The sequence below is a fragment of the Neophocaena asiaeorientalis genome, unplaced genomic scaffold, assembly GCF_003031525.2.
Source record: "Neophocaena asiaeorientalis asiaeorientalis breed wild unplaced genomic scaffold, Neophocaena_asiaeorientalis_V1.1 scaffold629, whole genome shotgun sequence".
Classification (NCBI taxonomy): Eukaryota; Metazoa; Chordata; class Mammalia; order Artiodactyla; family Phocoenidae; genus Neophocaena; species Neophocaena asiaeorientalis.
Genome location: NW_020175468.1, coordinates 4748500 through 4770962, shown reverse-complemented (window position 1 = coordinate 4770962; position 22463 = coordinate 4748500). Strand labels below are relative to the sequence as shown.

At 52.9% G+C, this 22463-nt stretch overlaps 2 protein-coding genes across 6 annotated transcripts; one reads left to right on the top strand and one right to left on the bottom strand.

Annotated features, from left to right (window-relative positions):
- The first annotated feature begins 473 nt into the window (after nt 1-473).
- On the top strand, nt 474-13678 carry VASP (vasodilator stimulated phosphoprotein). 5 transcript variants are annotated; one of them, XM_024768177.1, is made up of 14 exons: nt 474-812; nt 4233-4319; nt 7543-7714; nt 7787-7952; nt 8973-9069; nt 9803-9852; nt 9972-10201; nt 10347-10447; nt 10970-11021; nt 11572-11608; nt 11826-11871; nt 12025-12115; nt 12651-12708; nt 12833-13678. In XM_024768177.1, the coding sequence occupies exons 3-14, from the start codon at nt 7577-7579 to the stop codon at nt 12868-12870; spliced, it is 1104 nt and encodes a 367-aa protein (XP_024623945.1). In that variant the 5' UTR covers nt 474-812; nt 4233-4319; nt 7543-7576; the 3' UTR covers nt 12871-13678. The 5 variants fall into 5 exon arrangements, with proteins under 5 accessions (XP_024623945.1, XP_024623944.1, XP_024623942.1 ...); XM_024768176.1 differs by lacking the exon at nt 4233-4319 and adding an exon at nt 4134-4195; XM_024768174.1 differs by lacking the exon at nt 4233-4319 and having other exon boundaries at nt 475-812; nt 10350-10447.
- Nucleotides 13679-13825: 147 nt separating this feature from the next.
- Nucleotides 13826-15500, bottom strand: LOC112415275 (optic atrophy 3 protein homolog). The gene has a single exon (XM_024768178.1). The coding sequence runs from the start codon at nt 15489-15491 to the stop codon at nt 15102-15104; it is 390 nt and encodes a 129-aa protein (XP_024623946.1). The 5' UTR covers nt 15492-15500; the 3' UTR covers nt 13826-15101.
- Nucleotides 15501-22463: the final 6963 nt, after the last annotated feature.

Here is a 22463-nt window from a genome sequence, read left to right as displayed (position 1 = left end):
TCCCCACCCATTCCGCTCTTCGGCGGGGGAGGGGGTTCGCCCCTTAGTAATCCCTCATAAACTGGTGGAGAGAGACCGTTGAGGGCTCCGAAGGCAGGATTTAAGGGACAAAATTTGAGAGAATCTATGCTTGACCAGAAGGTCCTCTTCGCCCCCCAAACTGAGTAGAATGTAAAGAAATGGAGAAGTCGATGGGGAGGGTGAGAAGAACTTGTGCCCCCATTGATATTCCCCTAAGAATTTCCATCGTGGGAGAGAACGAAGGATCAAGGAAGGATCCCTTCCCCTCCATCAAACTTCCCCTCTAATTTGGGGGGGTGACCCCCAGAGTGTATCGCTATGCAGTAACGTTGGGGAAGAGGGAAATAGCGGAAGTCTAAGGTTCCGCGTTGCCCTTTTAAGCGCCCTCCACCCCCCTCAACCTCACCGCCTTGAGGTCCGCGGCCCCTTTAAGGCGCAGGGCATTATGGGTGCGGGGAGTGGAATTTTGGAACGAAATGTAGCGAAGAGAAGTACAGTAGTAAGAGTAACATTGTAGCCGCCGCCGGTCGAGTGGGCGCGCCGGGGAGGGGACGCCGCACCCCCTTTCTGCTGCCGGGACCCCCGATCAGAGCCCCCGAGAGAGGAGGCGCCCGAGGACCCGCCCCGGCCCTGTCCACGTTCCCCCCAGGAAGCCGGACTCTATGGGGCGGGACCCTGGGGGAGACTGAGCAGAACCTGGAGCCAGCCCTGAACCCCTGAACCTCAAGCCAGGGGCGCCCCGGGAGCACCTACCCCGTGGGCGCTCCGCCCGCCCGCCGAGCAGCCATGAGGTGAGTCTCGAACTGCCTTCAGACCCTTCCCCGCCCGGCGCGAGCTCCCGCCCCGCCTTTGTCCCCCTCCCCCCAGCTTGCTCCGGGCTGGTATTTGGGGACTGGGCACTGGGAGCCTCGGATTTGAGGCCGAGCTCCCTTTGACGAGCTCCAAATACTGACCACTTCCCCTTGACTCTCAAGGCTCCGCGTGGTGCCGGTGAGGTTCTCCCGGGAGCCCTTAGATTTGGGGGCGCTCCAAGGACTCCCGAATTTTTAAAAGACTTTTTCAGAGGACCTTCAAGTTGGCAAATACTCCCCGCAGGGAGGCTAGGATTTAGGCAGGGCTCAGACTCCCTCCAAATCTCAACCCGGCTCCTAGAGAGATGGTGGGGGGCCGGTTTGGGGGTCCCTGGGACCTGGAAGAGAGATTGAGACGTAGACTTTGGTTTTCGGGGGTCCCCTTTTACGTGGCGCTGGAAAAAGTCTTCCCAAGAGCGACCTTGCTCCTTAACTTCGGGGTTACTTAACCCCCTAAATTTGGGGGGCTCATCCTCCTGTGGAGGAGGTTGGTGTGGAGGGATCCACGGACCCAGACGCAGCCTCCAGGGTCTGGCTGGGACTCCCCTCCCCCGCCGCTCCCCACCCACAATTTGCTTAAAACAGGCTGTGCCTAGGACCGAGCGAGCGCTCTGGGCCGAGGGCGGCTCCCCGGCCCCGGGCCAGAAGGGCGGCCCCTCTCCCCAACCTGCACGGCCCTGGGGAGGGAGGGGGCGCGGCAGCTGGGGGAAGGGGGGCCTTTGTCTTCCTGACTCACCTGTCGAGACAGCTGGTGTGGGGAGGGGCCGGCAAAGAGCGCCGTGGGCCGGCTGCTTTCCCCACCACGGCGCCTCCCCCTTCTCTCAACACCGCCCCCCCCTTCCCCAGCAGTCCCGAGTTGTGCGGTTGGAGGAGGGGGCGTTGCAAAGCGTCAAGGTCATAGCCCTCTCCCCAAGGGACCCAGGCTTCCCAGAGAGTTCCAGCTATCTTCCCAGGAATTTAATCCTAGGGGCTGGGGGCCGAAGGGACCCCAGGGATTTTGTCTTTCCCGGGCCTCCCTCAAAACTCCTGGGCTCACCTGAGGGCGGGGCCCGTGCGGCTGGGGGACCCGACTAGCCCCCCCTTATTCTCCCTTTCCCCGGGACCCCCATAATCTCTCCCTTGAGGCCTGAGCCTGACAATACTATCTCCCTTCCTCTACGCTGTCAGGGACTTCCTGCCCCAAAGCCCCCAGCTCGAGGGGGAGGCCCCTGGGGGCGGCTGGGGATTAACCCCCTGGCGCCCACATCCTCCCACATTCCCCATACCCCTGCCCTCTGACATAGGGTGGCATTCCTTTTTACGATCAGTAGAGGATCCCCCTCGGACATTTGTTCCTTCTGCTGTAAAGGGATTGCTGGAAAATTTGGAGCAAGGGGGCACCCACAGACACCCACAAGACTTCCTGCCTACCCTTTCCCCCATTATAGCAACATCCCTTCAAGGTCTGCCCCGGGAGAGGGGGCGGTTTTCGGGAGTCAGGCTCTCTTCTCGCGTTTCCGGTCCCAGGCACGGTGGAAGGCGGATGGCGGATGTCCGAGTTAGTGCTGCCTCACTCGCTGAGACCGTAAAAGGACAGGAGCAATGTCTGGGCCAGCCTCCCCGCCCCCAGTCCCCGAGGCCCTGGCCCTCCCACAAGGCCCCCCTACTGCTGGCCACGACCAAACCTCCCACCTCCTGGGAGGTGGGCAGAAGTCGAGCTGATGCCTGTCTCACCAGAGAGTTACTCCCACCTCCTGAGGGGTCTTCCCTTCTGATGGCCACACCCGATTTACTGGGCTGTGCCCCTTCTCCCAGGACAGCTAGGAAGGATTCAGAAAGACCCATGGCCTTGTCTGGGGGCAGCTGGGGAAACTGAGGCTCAAAGAGAGAAAGGCCTGGCCCAAGATCCCTCAGAAATTCCTAAGCAGTATTGAGGGAGGGGAGGGGGCTGGGATCCTCAGACTTCTGGGTGATTTGGCTGGGGACAGTCTTGGGGGCAGTTGGAAGAGAGGATGTTAAGATGGAAAATTACAAGATACAGTTCCTTTTCTCCCAGTTTGACAAATATTTGTTGAGTGCTGTGTCTGGGACTCTGAGCTGGAATTCTGGGAAGTGGGGCAGAGGTCTGAGAATCTCAGGGCAGAAGGGACTCAAGAAGTGTGTGGTTCATTTCTTTCCTCTTCCAATAATAGTAATTATTATTGTTGTTTTTATTTTTTTTTAAATAATGAGAGACCATTTGATCAAGCATCTACTTTGTGCCAGGCACTGTACTAGGTGCCTGATTCAATTTAATCCTCACAACAATTCTAAGAGATTGATACTGTTAGAACCGTCCCCCTTCCCCAGATGGGAAAACTGAGGCACAGAGAAATTAAGCAAATTGCCTATTAAAGTCAGATTGGAAGTGGGCAAGCCTGAACCCAGGCCTCTTTCCAGAGTATTATACTATTAGAGAAAAAGGAAAATCAAACCTTTAGTGGCCTTAAAAAAAAAAATAATACAAGTAACGTGCTTTCACTGTACAAACACTTACGATAATGATGATAAACAAAAAGGAGCCCAGTTACCTTCCTAATCACTTATGGGGAACTGAGGCCTGTCAGGGAGGAAGGACTAGAGTGAACCCATACAAGCCCTGCAGACCCTACATCTGAGTTTCTATCCAGGGTTTCTTCAAAGATTTGTAGTTTGGAAAAGTTGTGTGTGCCTGGGGCTTTGGGGGGTAGATCACAAGTTTTGCGGTTTAAGGGGCTATAGGATGAAGGGGTGAAAGGAAGGGCAAGCCTCTAATATGGAAGGTTTGAGTAAACTAGAGTGACTATGTTTGATTGCCTCCCGTGATGAGAAGCTCTCTCCCTCCTATATTGCCTCTCAGCTCCCTCATATGAATCCTCTGCCAAATTCCAAGTCCTGTGCTTAGGGCTTTTTAAAATCTCTTTCAATCCTTACCAAACCCCAGTGAGTTACAGTTTCCAGGGCTGGAAACTGAGGTTCAGAGACGGGAAGCCACACAGTGAGGGGGTGACTTGAACCTTCTTTTATCTACCACATGCTAGAGTTTACCAGAATGGGAGGACTTGTGGGAGAGTTCTGGGCTGGTTGGGGATTAAGGCTCTCATGTCAAATTGAGGGTATGAGACCCCAGAGACCACTGGAATTAGGCAGACCCCATTTCCATCTCATTCCCTGCTTCCTGGCTGTGGGATTTTTCCATTCTAGCTTTTTGCCTAGTCTATAGTTTTATTTTTTGAACTTAAGTAATGAATTCATTTTTTATAGGTAATACCAGCCCGTGTTAAAACAAAATGAAAAGAAAAGTCATAATCAAGCAATTCAAGAAGGTAAACGGTACAAAATGTCCACTTCCTGCCTCCTCAGGCCCCCAGGTCCCCAGTGCCTCAGAGGCAGCCACGGTTAGTCACCTGAGAAGCAGCTTCTGCATATATCACCACTCTGTGTGCAGAGGTATTTATATCCTCCCCACCTTTTCTTTTTTAAAAAAAAATACTTCTGATACACACTTTATACCTTGCCTTAAAAAAAAAAAAAATCAGCTTAGCTGTTTTCTCATCTTTAAATGAGGTTAAGAACATTGCTGGGGGGTGGTGGTGGTGGGGAACTTGGGTTCAAATATGAGCCCCTCTGCTTGTTTGCTGCGCGACCTGGGATAACTGTCTTCACCTCTCTGTGGCCACAGTTCCTCATCTGTAAAAAGGGTGAGCACCAGAGTCCATCTCATGAGGTCATTGCAAGGTTCACTGTGGAACTTGCAGCTCAGTACCCTAGAACAATGTCTGGTACACAGGCTAACCGATAAATATCAGCTGCCATTGTTAAAAACTTTTCCTTTTTTATAGATGGCTAATTTAACAACTCTTGGATACCTACTATGTCCTAGGCATGATTCTAGGTTCCGAGGACACAGCAGAAAGGACAAAACAGAAAGGACAAAAATCCCTGCCCTCATGGTCCTGACCTTTTGGTAGGGGAGACAGGGATCTGTCAGGCAGGGATCAGGTGCTATGAAACCTGGGACATGCAATGAGAGGGAGAGGAGCTTTTCCAGATAGTGTAGTCAGGGAGGGCTTCTTGGAAGAGGTGTCGGCTAAGTGGCGACCTGAAGAAGGTGAAAATCCAGGATGAGGGAGAACAAGAGCACCAGCCTGCGGTAGGAATGTGTCTGGCACGTTGAAGGAGCAGCGCGGAGGCCAGTGGGGCTGGAACAGCAAGCCGGGGGGAAGGAAGGGATGAGATCAGAGATCACACAGATCACGAAGGCCCTGGAGAGAACTTGGCCAGAATAAAAATTCTGTGGGAGCTGCCACGGGAGCTTCCAAGAAGAGGAGGGGTACGATCTGACTTGTGTTTTAACAGGATCCTTTTGCTATAATGGGGACACCACAGCCTGGAGAGGGACAAGACCAGTCTGGGGTCATTCTGCAGACATCCAGCTCTCTGGCCAGTCCAGAGACTCAGCAGGGCAGGGTCGCTTGGGAGAGCAAAGTGCAGCCAGGGTTGGGTAGCAACGAAGGCCCGGGGCACCTGGGCAGAGTCTGCCCTGGGTGTGGGTGGCAGGTGTGGGCGAGGCCTTACCCCTGCCCTGCAAGGGGCAGTGGAAGCCAGAAAGAGCCCCTGAGGCTGCACTTGTCTGGAAACAGCACCTGGTGTTTGGGTATGGCCCACACGGTCCCTGGTGGTTAAGATTGTGGACTTGGGAGCCAGGTGGCTTGGGTTCAAACCCTTGCTGTGCTACTTACTAGCTGTGTGACCACAGGCGAGTCACGCAACCTTTCTGGGCCTCTGTTTGTAGCCCTTGCAGAATGAGGATGAAATAGCCCATCTAGAAGGGCTGCAGTGAGAATAAAATGAGAGACTCTGAGGAAAGGGCTTAGGGCATCTGAGCAGCTGAAGTGCCTGATAAGAGGGAGGTGCCCCAATTATGTAAACCTGGGGGGAGGGTCTGGGGCCTCAGCTTCCTGGCCTAGGAACCCGGATCTGGGTTTGCTGAGGGGCTTTCCCTGCCTTGTCTTTTACAGCGTCAGTGTTATGCACCAGCCCCCAGCCCTGGTAGAGACAGAGCCATTGTGGGGTATAATTTCTCTCCCCGGAAACCTCTGACCACCAACTTCTTCTTTTCAGGAAAAAGTCCGGTGGGGGTGGGGACCATCGCTTCCCCCTGGTTTGTGTGTGACCTTGGGCAAGTCACTTCCTGTCTGGGAGCCTGAGTTTCCCCACTGGGGGAGGAGGGCATTGAACCTACCCAGAAGGACTGGTAGCGGGTGGGAGGGATGTGGCTGTCCAGGGACCCAGTGGTACCTGTGCAGGGTGCCCGTGGAAAGGATGCTGACAGTTACTCAGCACTCAGTACATGCCAGGCACTATGCCAAGCACTTTACATGTCCAGACTCATCTACTTCTCCCACTGCCCTGGGGGAGGTGGGGTCTGTCATTTCCCCAGTCTGCAGGCAAGGAAGATGCCTTCTCTCATGTGGGAAGGCTGCTTGCCTGAGTCATATGGAGTAGGTGGCCCAACGGGGATTTGAACCTACATCTGTGGATATCAGATCCTGAACCCTGAACCAGTTTACTGACCCCCCTCCCCACAAGGCTAAGTCAGATGTCACCTCCTCCAGGAAGTCTCTGATCCCCAGGCTGGGGCAGGCACTCCTTCTGGGCACCCCAGGCCTGGTCTTGGATTATCACTATCTGCGGACAGGACACACCACTGTGCTGCTCTCCTGCCCTGGAGGGTGGGGCCGGGGCTGTCTGGGTCCCTGCCTGACACGGAGCAGTGAGTGTCCACTGATGGCCGTTGGCGCCAGGGGGGCCGGAGGGATGGGGTTGGCAGCGGGGAGTGGAAGAGCCTGGGATCTAGCCTTGGTCCCCAACTTGCTGCAAGCCTCACCCTTCCCCTCCCTGAGCCTCAGCTTCCTCCTCCAGAGTGGGGAGAGGTGGTTGGGGGAAGGGGGGGCTCCGAGCACCACAGTGGAGATGGGGAAACTGAGGCTCCAAGGGAACCAGGCAGGGGCTGATTCCCAGCACTGCCCAGAGCTCCTGCCCCGCCCCTTCCGTCCGCTTCTCCCGGGCCCCCTCCTCCAGCTGTCACTCTGCATCTCTCTGACTGCCTCAGTCTCTCTGTCCATCTCTTTGTCTTTCTCCATCTGCCTGTATCTCCATTTCTGTATCTTCCTCTGCTCCCTGCCTTTCCATCTGTTTTCCCCCACTACTCCTCTGTCTGTCTGTCTTTCAGTCTGTCTCCGCTACGTCAGTCTGATTCCTTTCTCAGCTCTCTCTCTGCATCAGTCTGTATGTTTGTCTCTTCCAGTCTGTCTGACTCTTCCTCTTCCTGTCTTCTTTCCCCCCATCTGACTGTCTGTCTCTTTCCTTGTCTGTCTCACATCCCCTGTTTGTCTCTTTGTCTGACTCTCCCAGTCTGTCTGTCTATCCCATCTGTCTTTTCTCTCCTAGTCTCCCTGTCTGGGCCTCTTCGAGGGTCTGTCCCCAGCCCTCTCTCCCCGTCTGCCTGTCTTCCTCTGCCTCTCCATGGGTCCCTCTTCCTCTCACACCGTCTTTGTGTCTTCTACTCTCCCAGGGGGCGCCAGATGGAGAAGGTGACCGGCCCCTGGAGGGAGGGTGCCAGGCTCCCCTCAGCTAACTGGCCTCTCTCCCCTTTCCTCCCTCTGGGCAGTGAGACGGTTGTCTGCTCCAGCCGGGCCACTGTGATGCTCTATGATGACAGCAACAAGCGATGGCTGCCTGCTGGCACGGGCCCCCAGGCCTTCAGCCGCGTCCAGATCTATCACAACCCCACTGCCAACTCCTTCCGGGTGGTCGGCCGGAAGATGCAGCCAGACCAGCAGGTGAGGCTTCCCTCCCCGCCCCCTCCACCCGCTGCGCCCCACCACTCCTCACCCCCTTTCCCCCCCCGCCAGGTGGTCATCAACTGCGCCATCGTCCGGGGTGTCAAGTATAACCAGGCCACCCCCAACTTCCACCAGTGGCGTGACGCCCGCCAGGTCTGGGGCCTCAACTTCAGCAGCAAGGAGGATGCAACACAGTTTGCCGCCGGCATGGCCAGCGCCCTAGAGGCATTGGAAGGTTAGAGAGAGTGGGCAGAGGGGACCACCGAGCCCTGCCGTGTGGCCTGGGGCCGCCACTTTACCACTTGGCCTCAGTTTACTCATCTGAAAATGAGGCCAATTCACAACTTCTGTGGAGAATTATTATGAGGATTTTGTGGGTTCCTGTGTGCCCCGAGTGCACCCACGTATAAAATGCATGGTTCCTAAGAGTACATTTTGCTCCAGGAAGTTTTACACATGCACACCCCTGTGTGACCTCCCAGATCAAGACACAGATATTTCCAGCCTCCAGAAAGTTCCTTGTGCCCTTGCCCCAGGTAACCACTATACTGACTTACGTCATCATCGGTTAGTTTTCAGGCAACAGTATTAAGAAAAAACCTCCAGTTGGTATTTCTTAAACTGAAATGTGCCCACGAATCATCTAGGAGAAACGCAGATTCCGATTCAGTTGGGTTGGCCGGGGCCCGAGCCTCTGTATTTCTAACAAGCTCCCTGGTGACGCCAAGGCTCCCGGTCCATAAACAGTACACTTTGAGGAGCAAAGTGACAGCTATGCATCTGGGGTCACAAATCACCAAATGGCGGAGGTGTTTGCTTCCTGGAGCGGCTTCAGGGCTAGTGGGGAAGGGCTTGCTTGTCCGAGGCACAGAAAAATAACATGGGAGCCAGAGGCCTGAGGCGGGGTGAGGAAGGGGCTCTCAGCCTTTCCTGGGTCTTCAGGTGGGGCAGTCTGAGCGGCTGTGACAGGTGCCCTAAGAGCCTGGATGCCGGAGTGGGCCTGATTTCAAGCCTTGTTCCTGCAAATTCGGGTCTGCAGGACTTGGGACAAGCGGCTCCCCTCTCCGGGCCTTTGCTGTTCCGCCTGTGACCTGGGCATCCTCCCAGCACCCACCTCACTTCAGCTCAGTCAGGGGAAGCTCGTGCCGACCCCTCATCGCAGAGGCCCTGGGAGGCCCGGGAGAGCCGAGGGAACGTGCTGAGGGGTGGCGCCCGCTTCCTGGGTGACTCAGCACCCTTTACTCTCACCTTCCAGGAGGTGGGCCTCCGCCCCTGCCCACACCGCCTACAGCACCTCCCACTTGGTCTGTCCAGAACGGCCCCTCCCCAGAGGAGATGGAGCAACAGAAAAGGTGGGGCCAGTCCCTGGGTGGGGAACCTTACTGCTGCCGGAGTTGTAGATTGTTCCAGAACCCCTGACTCCTAGAGTTCAGACCTCTCCAACTTGCAGCTTTCAGAATGTTCCAACTCCCAGGGGACTAGAAATGGACCTCTTTCAGAAACCCCCCACCTCCTGGAGTTCGAAAAACTCCTGACACCCAGAGTTGCAGAACCTCCTGACCCTTCAAATCTTGGTCCCCCAGATTCCCAGAGCCCAGAATTTGGCTGTCCAGAGGATCCTGGGTGTTCCGTACTCTGGTGTTCTAAATCTTGGTCCCCCAGATTCCCAGAGCCCAGAATTTGGCTGTCCAGAGGATCCTGGGTGTTCCGTACTCTGGTGTTCTAAATCTTGGTCCCCCAGATTCCCAGAGCCCAGAATTTGGCTGTCCAGAGGATCCTGGGTGTTCCGTACTCTGGTGTTCTAAATCTTGGTCCCCCAGATTCCCAGAGCCCAGAATTTGGCTGTCCAGAGGATCCTGGGTGTTCTGTACTCGGGTGTTCTTGACAGTCTGATGACTGGATTGCTCGCCTCTTGCTCTCGCTCTGTCCCTGTCCTCCCCCTGCAACCCTTTCCTGGCCCTTGGGGAATGGAGGACAGGAGTGGGGCTTAGGAGCCAGCCTTGCCGGACACCTCTGAGGGGCGATCCGGGAAGTTGCTGGCCAGCCTGGGGCTCTGAGTGATGGCAGCTCGCCTTCCCTCCCCAGGCAGCAGCAGTCAGAGCTCGTGGAGCGGGAACGCAGGGTCTCCAACGCAGGTGATTGCTCGAATGGCCTCGGGGCTCGGCTGACCGCCCCAGAGGAGGGGGTGGGACAGCCGGACAAGAGAGAATAAGGCTTCTCTCTCAGCATCCCTCCTTTTTCGTGTTTCTTACAGGAGGCCCAGCTGCTCTCCCAGCTGGGGGACCACCCCCGCCTCCAGGACCTCCCCCTCCTCCGGGTCCCCCCCCGCCCCCTGGTCTCTCCTCGGCTGGGGGGCATGGAGCAGGGGGAGGCCCACCCCCTGCGCCCCCTCTCCCCACAGCACAAGGCCCCAGTGGTGGAGGGACTGGGGCCCCCGGCCTGGCCGCAGCCATTGCCGGAGCCAAACTCAGGAAAGTCAGCAAGGTGAGGGGGCAGGCAAGGCGGGTGTGGGTTGACGGGGCCTGATATTATAATGGGATGAGGCCAGAGTTTCCTGGGAGCCTCACAGGAGGGCTGGAAGGCCAGGAGGCCCGCCTATAAAGCCCCCACCTCTTTGTAATTTCTCCAGCAGGAGGAGGCCTCAGGGGGGCCCTTGGCCCCCAAAGTTGAGAGCAGTCGAAGCACGGGCGGGGGGCTCATGGAAGAGATGAATGCCATGCTGGCCCGGAGGTGAGCCTGAGCCTGGAGCCCTCAATAGCCGCAGAAAGCCCTTGGAACACACCCCTCAGACCAGCAGTTATCACCTGGAGATTCCTGTTCAGTAGGGCCGGGTGGGGGGAGGGCTCAGATTCCCAGTTAGTTGGTTTCTTTGGGTGAAAGTTCGCCCTTTGATAGCCAGGTTTGGGATATAATGATGGGGATTGCATTCTCCTGAGATGGCTGAGGTTTGCAACCACCCAGGTAGCCTCTGGAATGTTCTAAACCCCAGAATTCTAGGACCTTAGGAGATCCTGCCTCAGAACCTGGGAACTCGGCCCTTAGAATTGTGTGACTCCCAAACGTGGGAATCGGAGAGCCCCACCCCAGTTCAAGAGCAGTACTCTCTTTGAACTTCTAAAACTAAAATTTTCTTCGCCCTGACAAATTCCAGAAGTCTGCACGCTAGAATCCACCTTTCTAGAGCTCCGGGGAAGGGAATTGAGTGGCTGAGGGAGGGCTGAAGCCATCTGTTTTTGCCTTTCTCTCTTACAGAAGGAAAGCCACACAAGTTGGGGAGAAAACCGCCAAGGATGAATCTGCCAATGTGGGTCAGGGGCTCTTCCTGCCATATACCCCTTAGGATGTACCGTTTGTGTAGGAATATCGGGGAGGGGGCTGTGACAGGGATGGGCTAGGTTTGAAGGTGGAGGAGGAAAATGAGCAGAGGTGCGGCGTCGGGGGTGGGGGGCTGGCTCATGACAGTTGCCTTTTTTTTTTTTAATTTATTAAATTTATTTATGTTTGGCTGCGTCGGGTCTTTGTTGCTGCGCGCGGGCTTTCTCTAGTTGTGCCGAGCGGGGGCTACTCTTGGTTGCGGTGCGCGGGCTTCTCATTGCCGTGGCTTCTCTTGTTGCGGAGCACGGGCTCTAGGCGTGCGGGCTTCAGTAGTTGTGGCTCATGGGCTCAGTAGCTGTGGCTCGCGGGCTCTAGAGTGCAGGCTCAGTAGTTGGGGCACACGGGCCTAGTTGCTCCGTGGCACGTGGGATCTTCCCGGACCAGGGCTCAAACCCGTGTCCCCTGCATTGGCAGGTGGATTCTTAACCACTGCGCCACCAGGGAAGCCCTTGGCTCATGACAGTTTTATTTCCCACCAGCAGGAGGAGCCAGAGGCCAGAGTCCCAGCCCACAGTGGTGAGTGAGAGCCCAGTCTAGTCACAGGAACTAAAAGTCCCAGGTTGCCCGCTTCTCACATATAACACACCTTGATGGGAGAGTCTGTACGAACAGTGCTGGGGATTGTAGTCTCCTGAGATGGTTCTTTGAACAGGGGCTGATGAGGCTCGGGGAGAAAGATTGAGGCAGGGCATTCCTTGTCCCTGATCTTTTTGATTTATTGCCTGTCCCCCAGAATCTGTGCGGAGACCCTGGGAGAAGAACAGCACAACCTTGCCAAGGTGGGCCATCAATACTGGGGCCCCACCCCCCAAAATAGTTGAATTTGCCAAATTTGTAAGGAAGAACACTGTGTGACCCCTGGAATGGGAGGCAGGGGAGGCAGACCCTCTCTCTAACCTCATTTCTGCCCCAAACCACACCAACTCTCCCAGGATGAAGTCATCTTCTTCAGTGACCACTTCCGAGGCCCAACCCTCTACGCCCAGCTCCAGTGATGAGTCAGACCTGGAGAGGGTGAAACAGGTAGCTTGGGGAAAGGACTGGGAGTGAGGTCCGGGGGATAGAAAGGAGATCTGGGTCCAGACTCTGCCACTGACCTGCCATGTGATTCTAGAAAAGGCCTTGGGAAACTCAGTTTTCCAGTCTGAGAAATGGAGAGAGATTGGATCATGTCAGGGATGACACAGACACCATAACCACCTTATCCAGTGCCCATGACAGACCTTACTAATCTTATCACTGGACTCACTTCTGTTGAGTACCCAGAATCCTTTTCAGTACACTGGCCCCAGACATTTATCACCAATTGGAGGTAGCAGGAGACTGCAATGTATTTGCCAGCCTTGGTACTGGATGTTCTCCAGTACTTTCCTTCTGGCTCCAAGGATCCAGAATTCTCCCCTAGAATTCTCACTTTGTGGCCTTGCCAGTGATGTCATGGTGTGTGTGTAATAGGGGTCTTGAACCTCCTTCCTCTGGCCCCTCAGTCATTAAGAAAGGGGAGATTCACTTTTGCAAGTCCAAGTACCCTTCCTGATTGGTACCCCATCATTTTCAGGAGCTTCTGGAAGAGGTGAGGAAGGAACTGCAGAAAGTGAAAGAGGAAATAATTGAAGGTGAGGTGTTTTTTTATTTTAAACATTTATTTATTTTGGAGGCATCATGTCCCTTGGAAAGCCCTGTTTTGGAAGGGAAGGGGGAAGAAGCTGTGCCCCTGACCTCTGCCCAGTTTCCTTCCAGCCTTTGTCCAGGAGCTGAGGAAGCGGGGCTCCCCCTGACCACAGGGCCCCAGAAGATCCAGTTTCTCCTTTCCGCACACGCCCTCCGCCTGTCACCCTGCTTTCCCTGCCTCAACTTGACTTGGAATTGGCTGAAGACTACACAGGAATGCGTCTTCCCCACTCCCTATCTCACTTGGAAAATTCCAAGGGGGTGTGGCTTCCCTGGCACCATGCCCACACCCATACTGGCTGCTGATTGGCTGGGGAGGCCCCCACCCTTTGCTCCCTTTGGTCCTTCCCCTCTGCCATCCTCTTGGGGCTGGTTCCTCTGCTGGGGATGTACCAATTAACCCCACAGTAAGGGGGAAGGAAGGAGGGAATTTCACATTCCCTTGTTCTAGATTCACTTTAACGCTTAATGCCTTTGAAATTTTGTTTTTTAAGAAAAAAAAGTATATATATATATTTAGGTTTGGGGGGGAGGAAATGTTTTTTCTCTTTGGTTTTGATAAAATGGGATGTGGGGAGTTTTTAAATGCTGTGCCCCTGGCTTGTCCCACTTGGGACAGCTATTTAAGGGGGGGGTTGTCCCATCAGGCTGGGGGCACCGCCCCCCACCCCAGGGACCTCCCTTCCCTCTGGCTCCTTCCCCTTTTCTATGAGGAATTAAGATGCTGTAACTTTTTAGAACCTCAGTTTTTTGGTTTTTTATTTCGGTAGGTTTTGGGGTCCAGGCCATTTTTACCCCCTGGGGAAAAAAAGATGAGGGGGAAAGGAAAAGGGGAGGAAACCTCCCCTCTCCCACCTTCACCTTTAGCTTCTTGAAAATGGGCCCCTGTGGAATAAATCTGCCAGTTTTTATAAATGCTAAGATTTCTGGAGTGATTTGAAGGGCTGCTCTCATGAGGATGGGGGTGTGTCCCTTCCTCCCCCAGTAATCTGCCTTCCCCTCACCTTCCTTCTTCCCACCCGAACCTGCCCTCAGACTCCTGCAGCTAGGGTGGCCCCTGGCCCCTCTCGGCCTTCCTGCCTCCCTTCCTCTCTGTGCCCCTCACCAGACGGCTTCCTCACTCCTTCCCACCCTGCCCCAACCACTTCACCACCCTAGAGAAAGCCAGGGGCAGTCCTTCATTGACCGTGTGCCCTTGGACAAGACCCTTTGCTTCCCCTGGGCCTCAGTTTCCCCATCTGGGAAAGGGCTCAAGGGATGACACTGGCCCCTTCCCACCAGATCCCTCCCAGCCTCTAATTTTAGTGAGCCTGCCACCCGTTCTGCAGATGTACATCGTGGTTCTCGGACACGTTCTCAAGATGACTTTCCCCCAGAGCTCCTTAAATGATACAACACTTAGAGTCTAAAAAGAAATAGAATTCAGAAATAACAGAGCTCGCAACACATCCCCTTTAATGGTTCAGTGGGTTGGCAGGGGATAGGTGAGGTAGGTAACAACACTACCTGGTGGAATTATTCCGTTTGGTTGGAGGTGGTGAACTTCAGGGCTGAGGGGGCAGGTGGAGGAAGCCTTTGTATGAAGGACTGGGGTGGACACTGGGTGTCCAGTTCAAAGGCAAGAAGTAAGGGGGAATCTCTGAGTACTCTGAAGAGGAGATCTGGATGGAGGAAAGGGTGGAGGGATCTGTTGGAATGATCCACTTAAAGAGGGGAGGACCCCAGTCAATGCACCAGTGGTGGACTAGAGGAGCCACAGGGAGACCCACTGGAGCTAATGCCCACCAAGATCCATCCTATTCCCTGCCCCCCCAGAAGAGTGAGGTAGATGGAAGGTCAAGGGGTGGGGAAGTCCATCAGAGGTTTCTATATTTTCACTACAATGGTCGGTACCAGTGAAGAAGTGGGATGAGGTGTCCTGGTGTAATGGATGAGGGTCCCAGGGAAAGGACCACTCCTCAGGTAAGTTGGAGGTGTGAGTGACAAAATTAAATGGTCCATGTGCCCTGCTGGCCCTCCTATTGGTGCGTGGGTGGGGTCCAGTGGAAGACGCTGCTTTTCCATTCCAAAGTGCTAAACCAGTGGATGCGGTGGGGCGATGGGGGTCGGGCTGGAACGTTCCACCGGTGGATGGGGGTGTCCCAGTGGAAGGTACCCCTCACTGGGCAGGTTAGTAGGGAGGTGACCAGAAGCCTGGTTGGATCAGCCCCAGTCCAAGATCCCTTCTGACTCTAAAGGGACCTGGTGGTATTAGCTGGGCCGGTTCAGGAAGGGACAGTGGGGACAGACATGTCAGACCAGGCATCGGTCACGTCTGAGACCAGGGCCCTGCGGCCCCCTACTCCTCGGGCGTGGGCTCTGCCTGGGGCGCGGGCGGCGGGTCCGGGGCGCAGAGCTGGGCGCGCATCTCTTGCATCTGCGCCTGCAGCTCCTCCAGGGCGCCCCGCGGCGGCGCCGCCTGCACCTGCGCCTGCAGGGCCTCCAGCGCCAGCGCCAGCGCCAGGCTGCCCCCCTCGTCCCGCAGCGCGTCCCAGGCGGCGCGCTGCTCCCCCTCCTTGCGACGCTGATACGCCTGGTGGCGCCAGTACTCCAGCACCAGGCAGCCGCCGCCCACGATGAAGACGGTGGCCTCGCCCAGCAGCTCGGCGCCCAGCTCGGCGGCCGCCGCCTCGTTCAGCGGCTTGACGGCTTCAGCATTGAAGCCCATGAGGCGCATCTTGGCTCGCATCTCGGCCCAGTGGTACACTGCGGGGGAAGACAGGGGTCAGGGATCTTTGCTGGGAATGCAAGCCCCGCCCCTCGACGCCTCGGTGTCCGGGTCGGAGCAATGGCGACACGGCAGCCAGAATCGCGGGCGCCAGCGGGGAATGGGCCACTTAACGAAGACCCGCGCCGGGCCTCGCACGCGGAATGCCCAGTTAGTTATCTGGCCAGGGGTGGCCCTGACGGCATCTTTTGAAAACGTCCAGAAGATTCTGGTGATCGGCTGGGGATGAGAATTGCTGCCCTGGAGGGGAGGTCCAGAGCGGGGGGCCGCAATCTCTGGGAGGGGGTGGGAGCGGTCAGAAGTCCAGGGCGGGTGTAAAGCTTGCTCCTTCTGCCCCTCCCACAACCCCCCTGCCAGGCTCCTTCCCTCTCCCCGAAGGTGGGGCCGACGGTGCTGCGCTCCATCCTGACGTGTGTTCACTGTGGGGTCTGGGGCTTTGGACGGAGCTCAGGGCTGCAGCGCCTGCTCTAACGCCAACTCCTTCCTTATCTAATCACTTACTCATGTGAACAAGGATTACCAGCATTGTGATCACTTGTAAATGCAACATAAGCCCACTGCAGTAATAATTAATATTCATCCACTGATACATGAATTGATGCGAAAAATAAGGTTCCTTGGGCTCATTAAGGGATGAATTTCTGAAAACATTTATACTTGACCCCTTCCAACCATCCTCCACAGCAACCAGGCTGACCTAATTAGGTTTTCTTCCTTTAAGTTAGAAGAATAACATGCACATGGGGGGAATCATTTAGACTACATAGAAGGGGGTAAATTGCAAGACAGAAGTCCATCTTTCCACCTCCAGCTTTAGTTCTCCTATTCCTCAAAGGAATAGGAGGACTATTTTTGGGGGGGCTGCGCAGCGTGGCTTGTGGGATCTCAATTCCCACACCAGGGATTGAACCCCGGCCACAGCATGGAAAGCCTGGAATCCTAACCACTAAGAGGTTAACCACTTCTATTGGCAGACCAGCCAGTAGAGAAGGACTTGAATCACCTAAGAGGATAAAATCTAAATGGCCACTAGACGTGTGAAAAGATGCGGTCTATTCATTACATGTCAGGAAAATATTAATTAAAATCACAAGGAGAAAGCACTCTACACACACCAGAATGGCTGAAATGAAAAACCCACACATCCTAAGTGCTGCCAAAGATGTATCACACTCAGACTCGGAGGAGGTAATTGAGGACACCCACTCTGGCAGCTGGTTGGCAGCAACTCCTAAATTTAGCATTCAGTGCTCTATGAGCCAGCAATTCCGCTCCTGGGTGGACACCCACAGAAACCTGTCACATGTTCTCTGAAAGACATGTCCCTGCATGTTCACCTCAGTGCTATGAAAAAAAAGACTCTAGACCACCCAAATGCCCACCATAGAAGGATTGGTAAAAAAAAGGATGCACACAGTGAAACACTCAACAGCAATGAGAACAAATGAACCACAGCGACATACGAAAAGCTGAATAAATCTCACAGACAATGTTGAGTGAAAGAGGCCACACAAGCATACATGCTGTGTGATTCCATTGATATAAAGTCCCCAAAGAGGCAAATTCAATCCACAGGGTTACAAGTCAGGATGGTGGTTACGCTTGGGAGGCATAGTGACTAGAAGGGGGGCATGGTAGGGTTTCTGGAGGGCTGGTTATATTCTGTTTTCTGTTCCTTCTGTGAGTTTATCAAACTATACACTTAGGATTTGTACACTTTGCTTTAGGTATACTGTAATGCAGTTAAAAGTTTTCATAACCCAGGGCTTCCGTGGTGGTGCAGTGGTTAAGCATCCGCCTGCCAACGCAGCGGACACGGGTTCGAGCCCTGGTCCGGGAAGATCCCACATGCCACGCAGCAACTAAGCCCGAGCGCCACAACTACTGAGCCCGTGCCCTAGAGCACATGCTCTGCAACAAAAGAAGCCACCACAATGAGAAGCCCGCGCACCGCAACGAAGAATACCCCCTGCTCGCCGCAACTAGAGAAAGCCCGCGCACAGCAACAAAGACCCAACGCAGCCAAAAAAAAAAAAAGTTTTCATGACCCAAATGAACAAGAGTTGTCCAGCCACCTTCCTGATCTCTTCCAAGTGACTTTCACTTGCAGCCTCTGGTGAGGCCCAGAGAAATGCCACTGTCTGGTGCCATGCCCTTGGTCAGTCTGTTTCCTCCCTGTTGCCCATGGGGAGCCAGACTTGGCCTTGGCCACCTGTCAGACGAGCCTGAGACATCTAACTTCAAGGTGTCCTGACTGCCTATTTAACACTCTTCCTGTTGGGAAATTACACTGGCCCCTCCCAAAAGGAGTCCCAGTCTTATGATGTCCCCCAGGCTCCTGCCTGGGTGCAGGAAGCAGGGTCGTGATAGAACCTTGAACTCTCTATTCTCCCTGAGGGTCTGTGAAAAGGCAAAATGGATTCAGAATCCAGGACTGAGAAAGTCCAGGCCCCCACTCAAAATGGGAGGGGGACGGGCACAACTATGGCCTGTGTTAAAGGGACTCAAAGACATGATGACAGCACATTCCTTTCTTTTTTTTTAATTTTTAAAAAATGTATATATATTTTTTGGCTGCGCTGCGGGGCCTGCGAGATCTTGGTTCCCCAACCAGGAATTGAACCCACACCACCTGCAGTGGAAGCGTGGAGTCTAAACCAATGGATGGTCAGGGAATTCCTCACATTCCTTTTTGTTTAAAAACCAAAATTTGAATCCATCTGTCAATTACCTCCATAAATCTAGACAGTTTCTTAAAGGTAAAGGCTCAAAAGGGAATCTCAGCCTGAAATTGAGGAGGATTTTATGTCACAACCTACAAATGAAGCTATGCTTGCCGAGCACAGTAGTTAAAACAAAACAAAGCAAAAATGGTGAAATTACTCGTTTGCTTCCCTAGCAGTGTCATATCCCCAGGCACGCTTTTGCCAACTTACCAACGCTTCTGAAATATTTTGCTACTAATAAATCTCACGATTTGCAAAGGAAAAAATTAAAAGAACGAATGAGTTTTTTATATTTCAACACAGAAAAATATCCCAAACATAACGAGAAGAAATACTAGGTCCAAAAGATACAAACAGCATGATAAAAACAAGAACGTGCACTATGGACACACATATATATTCAGGAAAAGTATAAAGTCTCACATGGACTAATAGCAACTTCAGGACAGATGAAGGAGGAAGGAGTGAGAATGGGGTGAGGCTTTTTAGCTTTAGTCCCTAAAAAAGGGAATAAAACTCAAAGCAAATAGAGCAAAGTGTTAATACCTATTAATTCTAAGTGGTAGGTCCATGGGTGTTTGTTATAGTATTTTCTCTATGTCTGCAATATTTCACAATTAAAAGTAAAAAATTAGTTCAAGAAGAATAACAATTATATTTTTTGGCCATTTGGAGAAAAAAGGATTTTGATGAATGCACAGTGATAGAAATCAGGTCAGTGCTTCCCTGAGGTCAGGTATGGCGGGAGAGATGGACTGCAAAGGAACACAAGGAAATTTGGGGGGTGAAGGAAATATTTTTAACTATGGTGGTGGTTTCATGGCAAATACCTGTGATAAAACCCATCAAAGTGAACCCTTAAAATAAGTACAGTTTATTGCATGTAAGTCATACCTCAAAAAAAGTTGTTAAATAAAAAGGAATTTTATAAGATTAAGAAAGTGAGAAGTCAAGCCACAGACTAGGAGAAAATATTTGCAAATCATATATCTGATAAAGGACTTGTTGCAGAACATATAAAGAGCTCTTAAAACTCAACAATAGGGGCTTCCCTCGTGGTGCAGTGGTTGAGAGTCCGCCTGCCGATGCAGGGGACGTGGGTTCGTGCCCCGGTCCGGGAAGATCCCACATGCCGCGGAGCGGCTGGGCCCGTGAGCCATGGCCGCTGAGCCTGCGCGTCCGGAGCCTGTCGCTCCGCAACGGGAGAGGCCACAACAGTGAGAGGCCAGCGTATCGCAAAAACAAACAAACAAACAACAACAAAAAAAAAACTCAACAATAGCTGGGAATTCCCTGGCAGTCCAGTAGTTAGGACTCGGTGCTTCCACTGCAGGGGCACCCGGTTCAATCCTTGGTCGGGGAACTAAGATCACCACAAGCCACATGGCGCAGCCAAAAAAAAAAAAAAGTCAGCAGAGAAATACCAATCAAAACCACAATGAGATTCCATTTCACACCCACTAGAATAGCTGTATTCAAAACAACGGCCAGTCGCACACATGTGCTCAACAGCCAAAAAGGGGAAACAACCCCAAAGTCCATCAATTTGTGAATGGATAACAGAATCTGGTATATTCATACAGTGGAGTATTATTAATACATAAAAAGGAATCAAGTACTGATACATGTTACGACAGGGATGAATCTTGAAAACATTATGCGCAGTGAAGGAAGCCAGACACAGAAGGGCACGTAGTGTGTGATTCTTTTATATGAAATGTCCAGAATAGGTAAATTCATAGAGACAGAAAGCAGGTTAGTGTTTGCCAGGGGCTGGGGGAGGGGAGAATGGGGAGAGGCTGCTAATGGACTTGAGGGATCTTTTCAGTGATGGAAATGTTCTAAAATGACTGTGGTAACAATTGCACGACTATGTAAATTTACTAAAAATAAATTGTCCACTCAAGACAGGTGGATTTTATGGCATGTAGGTTATACCTCAACAAAGCTGTTTAAACAAACAAACAAGCAAGCAAAAAGTAGAGTCTCTCCCGCTGAAATTAGCAAATGCTGCTGTGCAAATGTGCGGGCTTCTCATTGCGGTTGGCTTCTCTTGTTGCGGCTCTAGGCATGTGGGCTTCAGTAGTTGTGGCACATGGGCCCTAGAGCATAGGCTCAGTAGCTGTGGCGCAAGGGCTTAGTTGCTCCACGGCCTGCGGGATCTTCCCAGACCAGGGCTCGAACCCGTGTCCCCTGCATTGGCAGGCGGCTTCTTAACCACTGTGCCTCCAGGGAAGTCCCTGGACCTGAAATCTTGAGCAAGGTATCGAGGATGCCAGAAGTGCCTAGGAGTCATGCAGGAGGGAGGATGGCAGGTGAAGGGCGGATGTGGGGTGGTACCCACGGCGCTGTCAGTCCTCTGACCTCAGGAGTCCACCAGTGTCTCGTGCTCATGGCAACCTGGGGTAGACGCCTTGCTGCCAGGTGTTGGTCCAGCCAGGGACTACAATTCCCAGTGCCCCTTGGGGTTAGGTGTGGCCAGGGCATTAAGTCCCGGCAAGGGGAATTGAGGTGAAGTGAATAGAGTGCCACTTCCAGTCCATATCTGGTCCATACCAGATATGGACCAGTGCCACTTCTGGTCCATAAAACCTGTGCCCTCTTCCTTCATGCTCTTTACTGACCTCTGGCTGGAGTGGACATGACCCCCAGGGTGACCTTGAAAGGCACAAGAAGATGGTGGGACTGCATCAGCCTGGGTCCTTGAATGACTGAGCAGAGGAAGAGGGCTGTCCTGCCACATGACTCCCCTGCAAGAACTGCTGTACAAGCAAGAAATAAACCCCTGTTCTAGGTGCCATTACACATTTCGGGTCTCTTGGTGACAACACTGGTGTCCTGAACTATAGACCTCCAAGATTCCTGCTGGTTTTCCTAGCCTTGGTCTCCAATATATCCTTCCAATATATTCTTTTTCTGCTTCCGTTGGCCCAGGATGGTTTCTGTCGCTGGCAATGCAGAGTGTTCACTGATGATGACAAAAATTCAATGCTTTGCTAGTATTTCCTCTGAGCTAGGCACCTCCCTAAGTGTTTTACATGTGTTAACCGTTTCGATGTCGTAATAATCCCACAGAGGAAGTTCTGTTGTCAAGCACAAAGACATCCGGTGAACTCCAGCTCATCCCAATAGTATGAGGTGGATCTAGGGCTTGAGTCCAGGAATTTCAGTGTCAGAGCTCACACTCTCCTCCACGATGCTCCACTGCCCTCCAGACAGATTCTCGAAGCCTAGAAATGACTGCCAATTACATCCATTTTTCACACAGCACTATTCACAGTAGCCAAAAGGAGAAACAACCTAAATGTTCATTGGCAGATGTACAGATAAACAAACTGTGGTCTATCCGTACAATGGATATTATCCAGCCATAAAAAGAAGAACTGGGGTACTAATACCTGCTGCGACATGGATGAACCTTGAACACATGTTGCTAAGTTGAAAGAAGCCAGACACAAAAGTTCTGATTGTATGATTCCACTGATAAGAAACGTCCAGAACAGGCAAATCCATAGAGATAGAAATCAGATTGCTGGTGGCCAGGAGTTGGAGGGGGAGGGGGTGGAGAGTAGCTACTTAATGGGTACCAACTCTTATTCTGGGGGTCATGAAAATGTTTTGGAATTCGATAGAGGTGATGGTTGTACAGTGTGGTGAATGTACACATGCCACTTAATTATTCACTATAAAATGGTTAATTCTATGTTATGTGAATTTTACACCAATTAAAAAACAAAAAACAAAACTGCAAAACTCCACACAAGGGCCACCCTCGGCCACAGCTTCGGCTCCTACCACTGCCTGAGCTGCCCTCGCTGCAAGAAGCCAAAGAGAAACTGCCGTGGAGGAAGGATCCTGCTTCCTCCATGGGCCCTGTAACTTGACACGTTTTAATTTTTTTAATTGAAGTATAGTTGATTTACAATGTTGTGATACTTTCAGGTGTCCAGCAAAGTGATTCAGTTATACATGTGTATCTTTTTCAGATTCTCTTCCATTACAGGTTATTACAAGATATTGAATGCAGTTCCCTGTGCTGTACAGTAGGACCTTGCTGTTTATCTATTTTATATACAGCAGTGTGTATCTGTTAATCCCAAACTCCAGATGTATCCCTCTCCCCCTTTCCCCTTTGGTAACCACAGTTTGTTTCCTGTGAATGCAACCTGACGTTTGTGATCTGCAGCCAGAGGCGGCTGCTCAGTGG

What these genes read in the sequence shown, in the direction of transcription:
- VASP (XM_024768173.1), top strand. An exon ending in AACTCAGGAAAGTCAGCAAG is followed by an intron (nt 10,202 to 10,346) that starts GTGAGGGGGCAG and finishes TAATTTCTCCAG; the next exon opens with CAGGAGGAGGCCTCAGGGGG. An exon ending in GAAAGAGGAAATAATTGAAG is followed by an intron (nt 12,709 to 12,832) that starts GTGAGGTGTTTT and finishes GTTTCCTTCCAG; the next exon opens with CCTTTGTCCAGGAGCTGAGG.
- LOC112415275 (XM_024768178.1), bottom strand. Translation starts at nt 15,491, where the DNA reads ATGCGAGCCAAGATGCGCCTCATGGGCTTCAATGCTGAAGCCGTCAAG.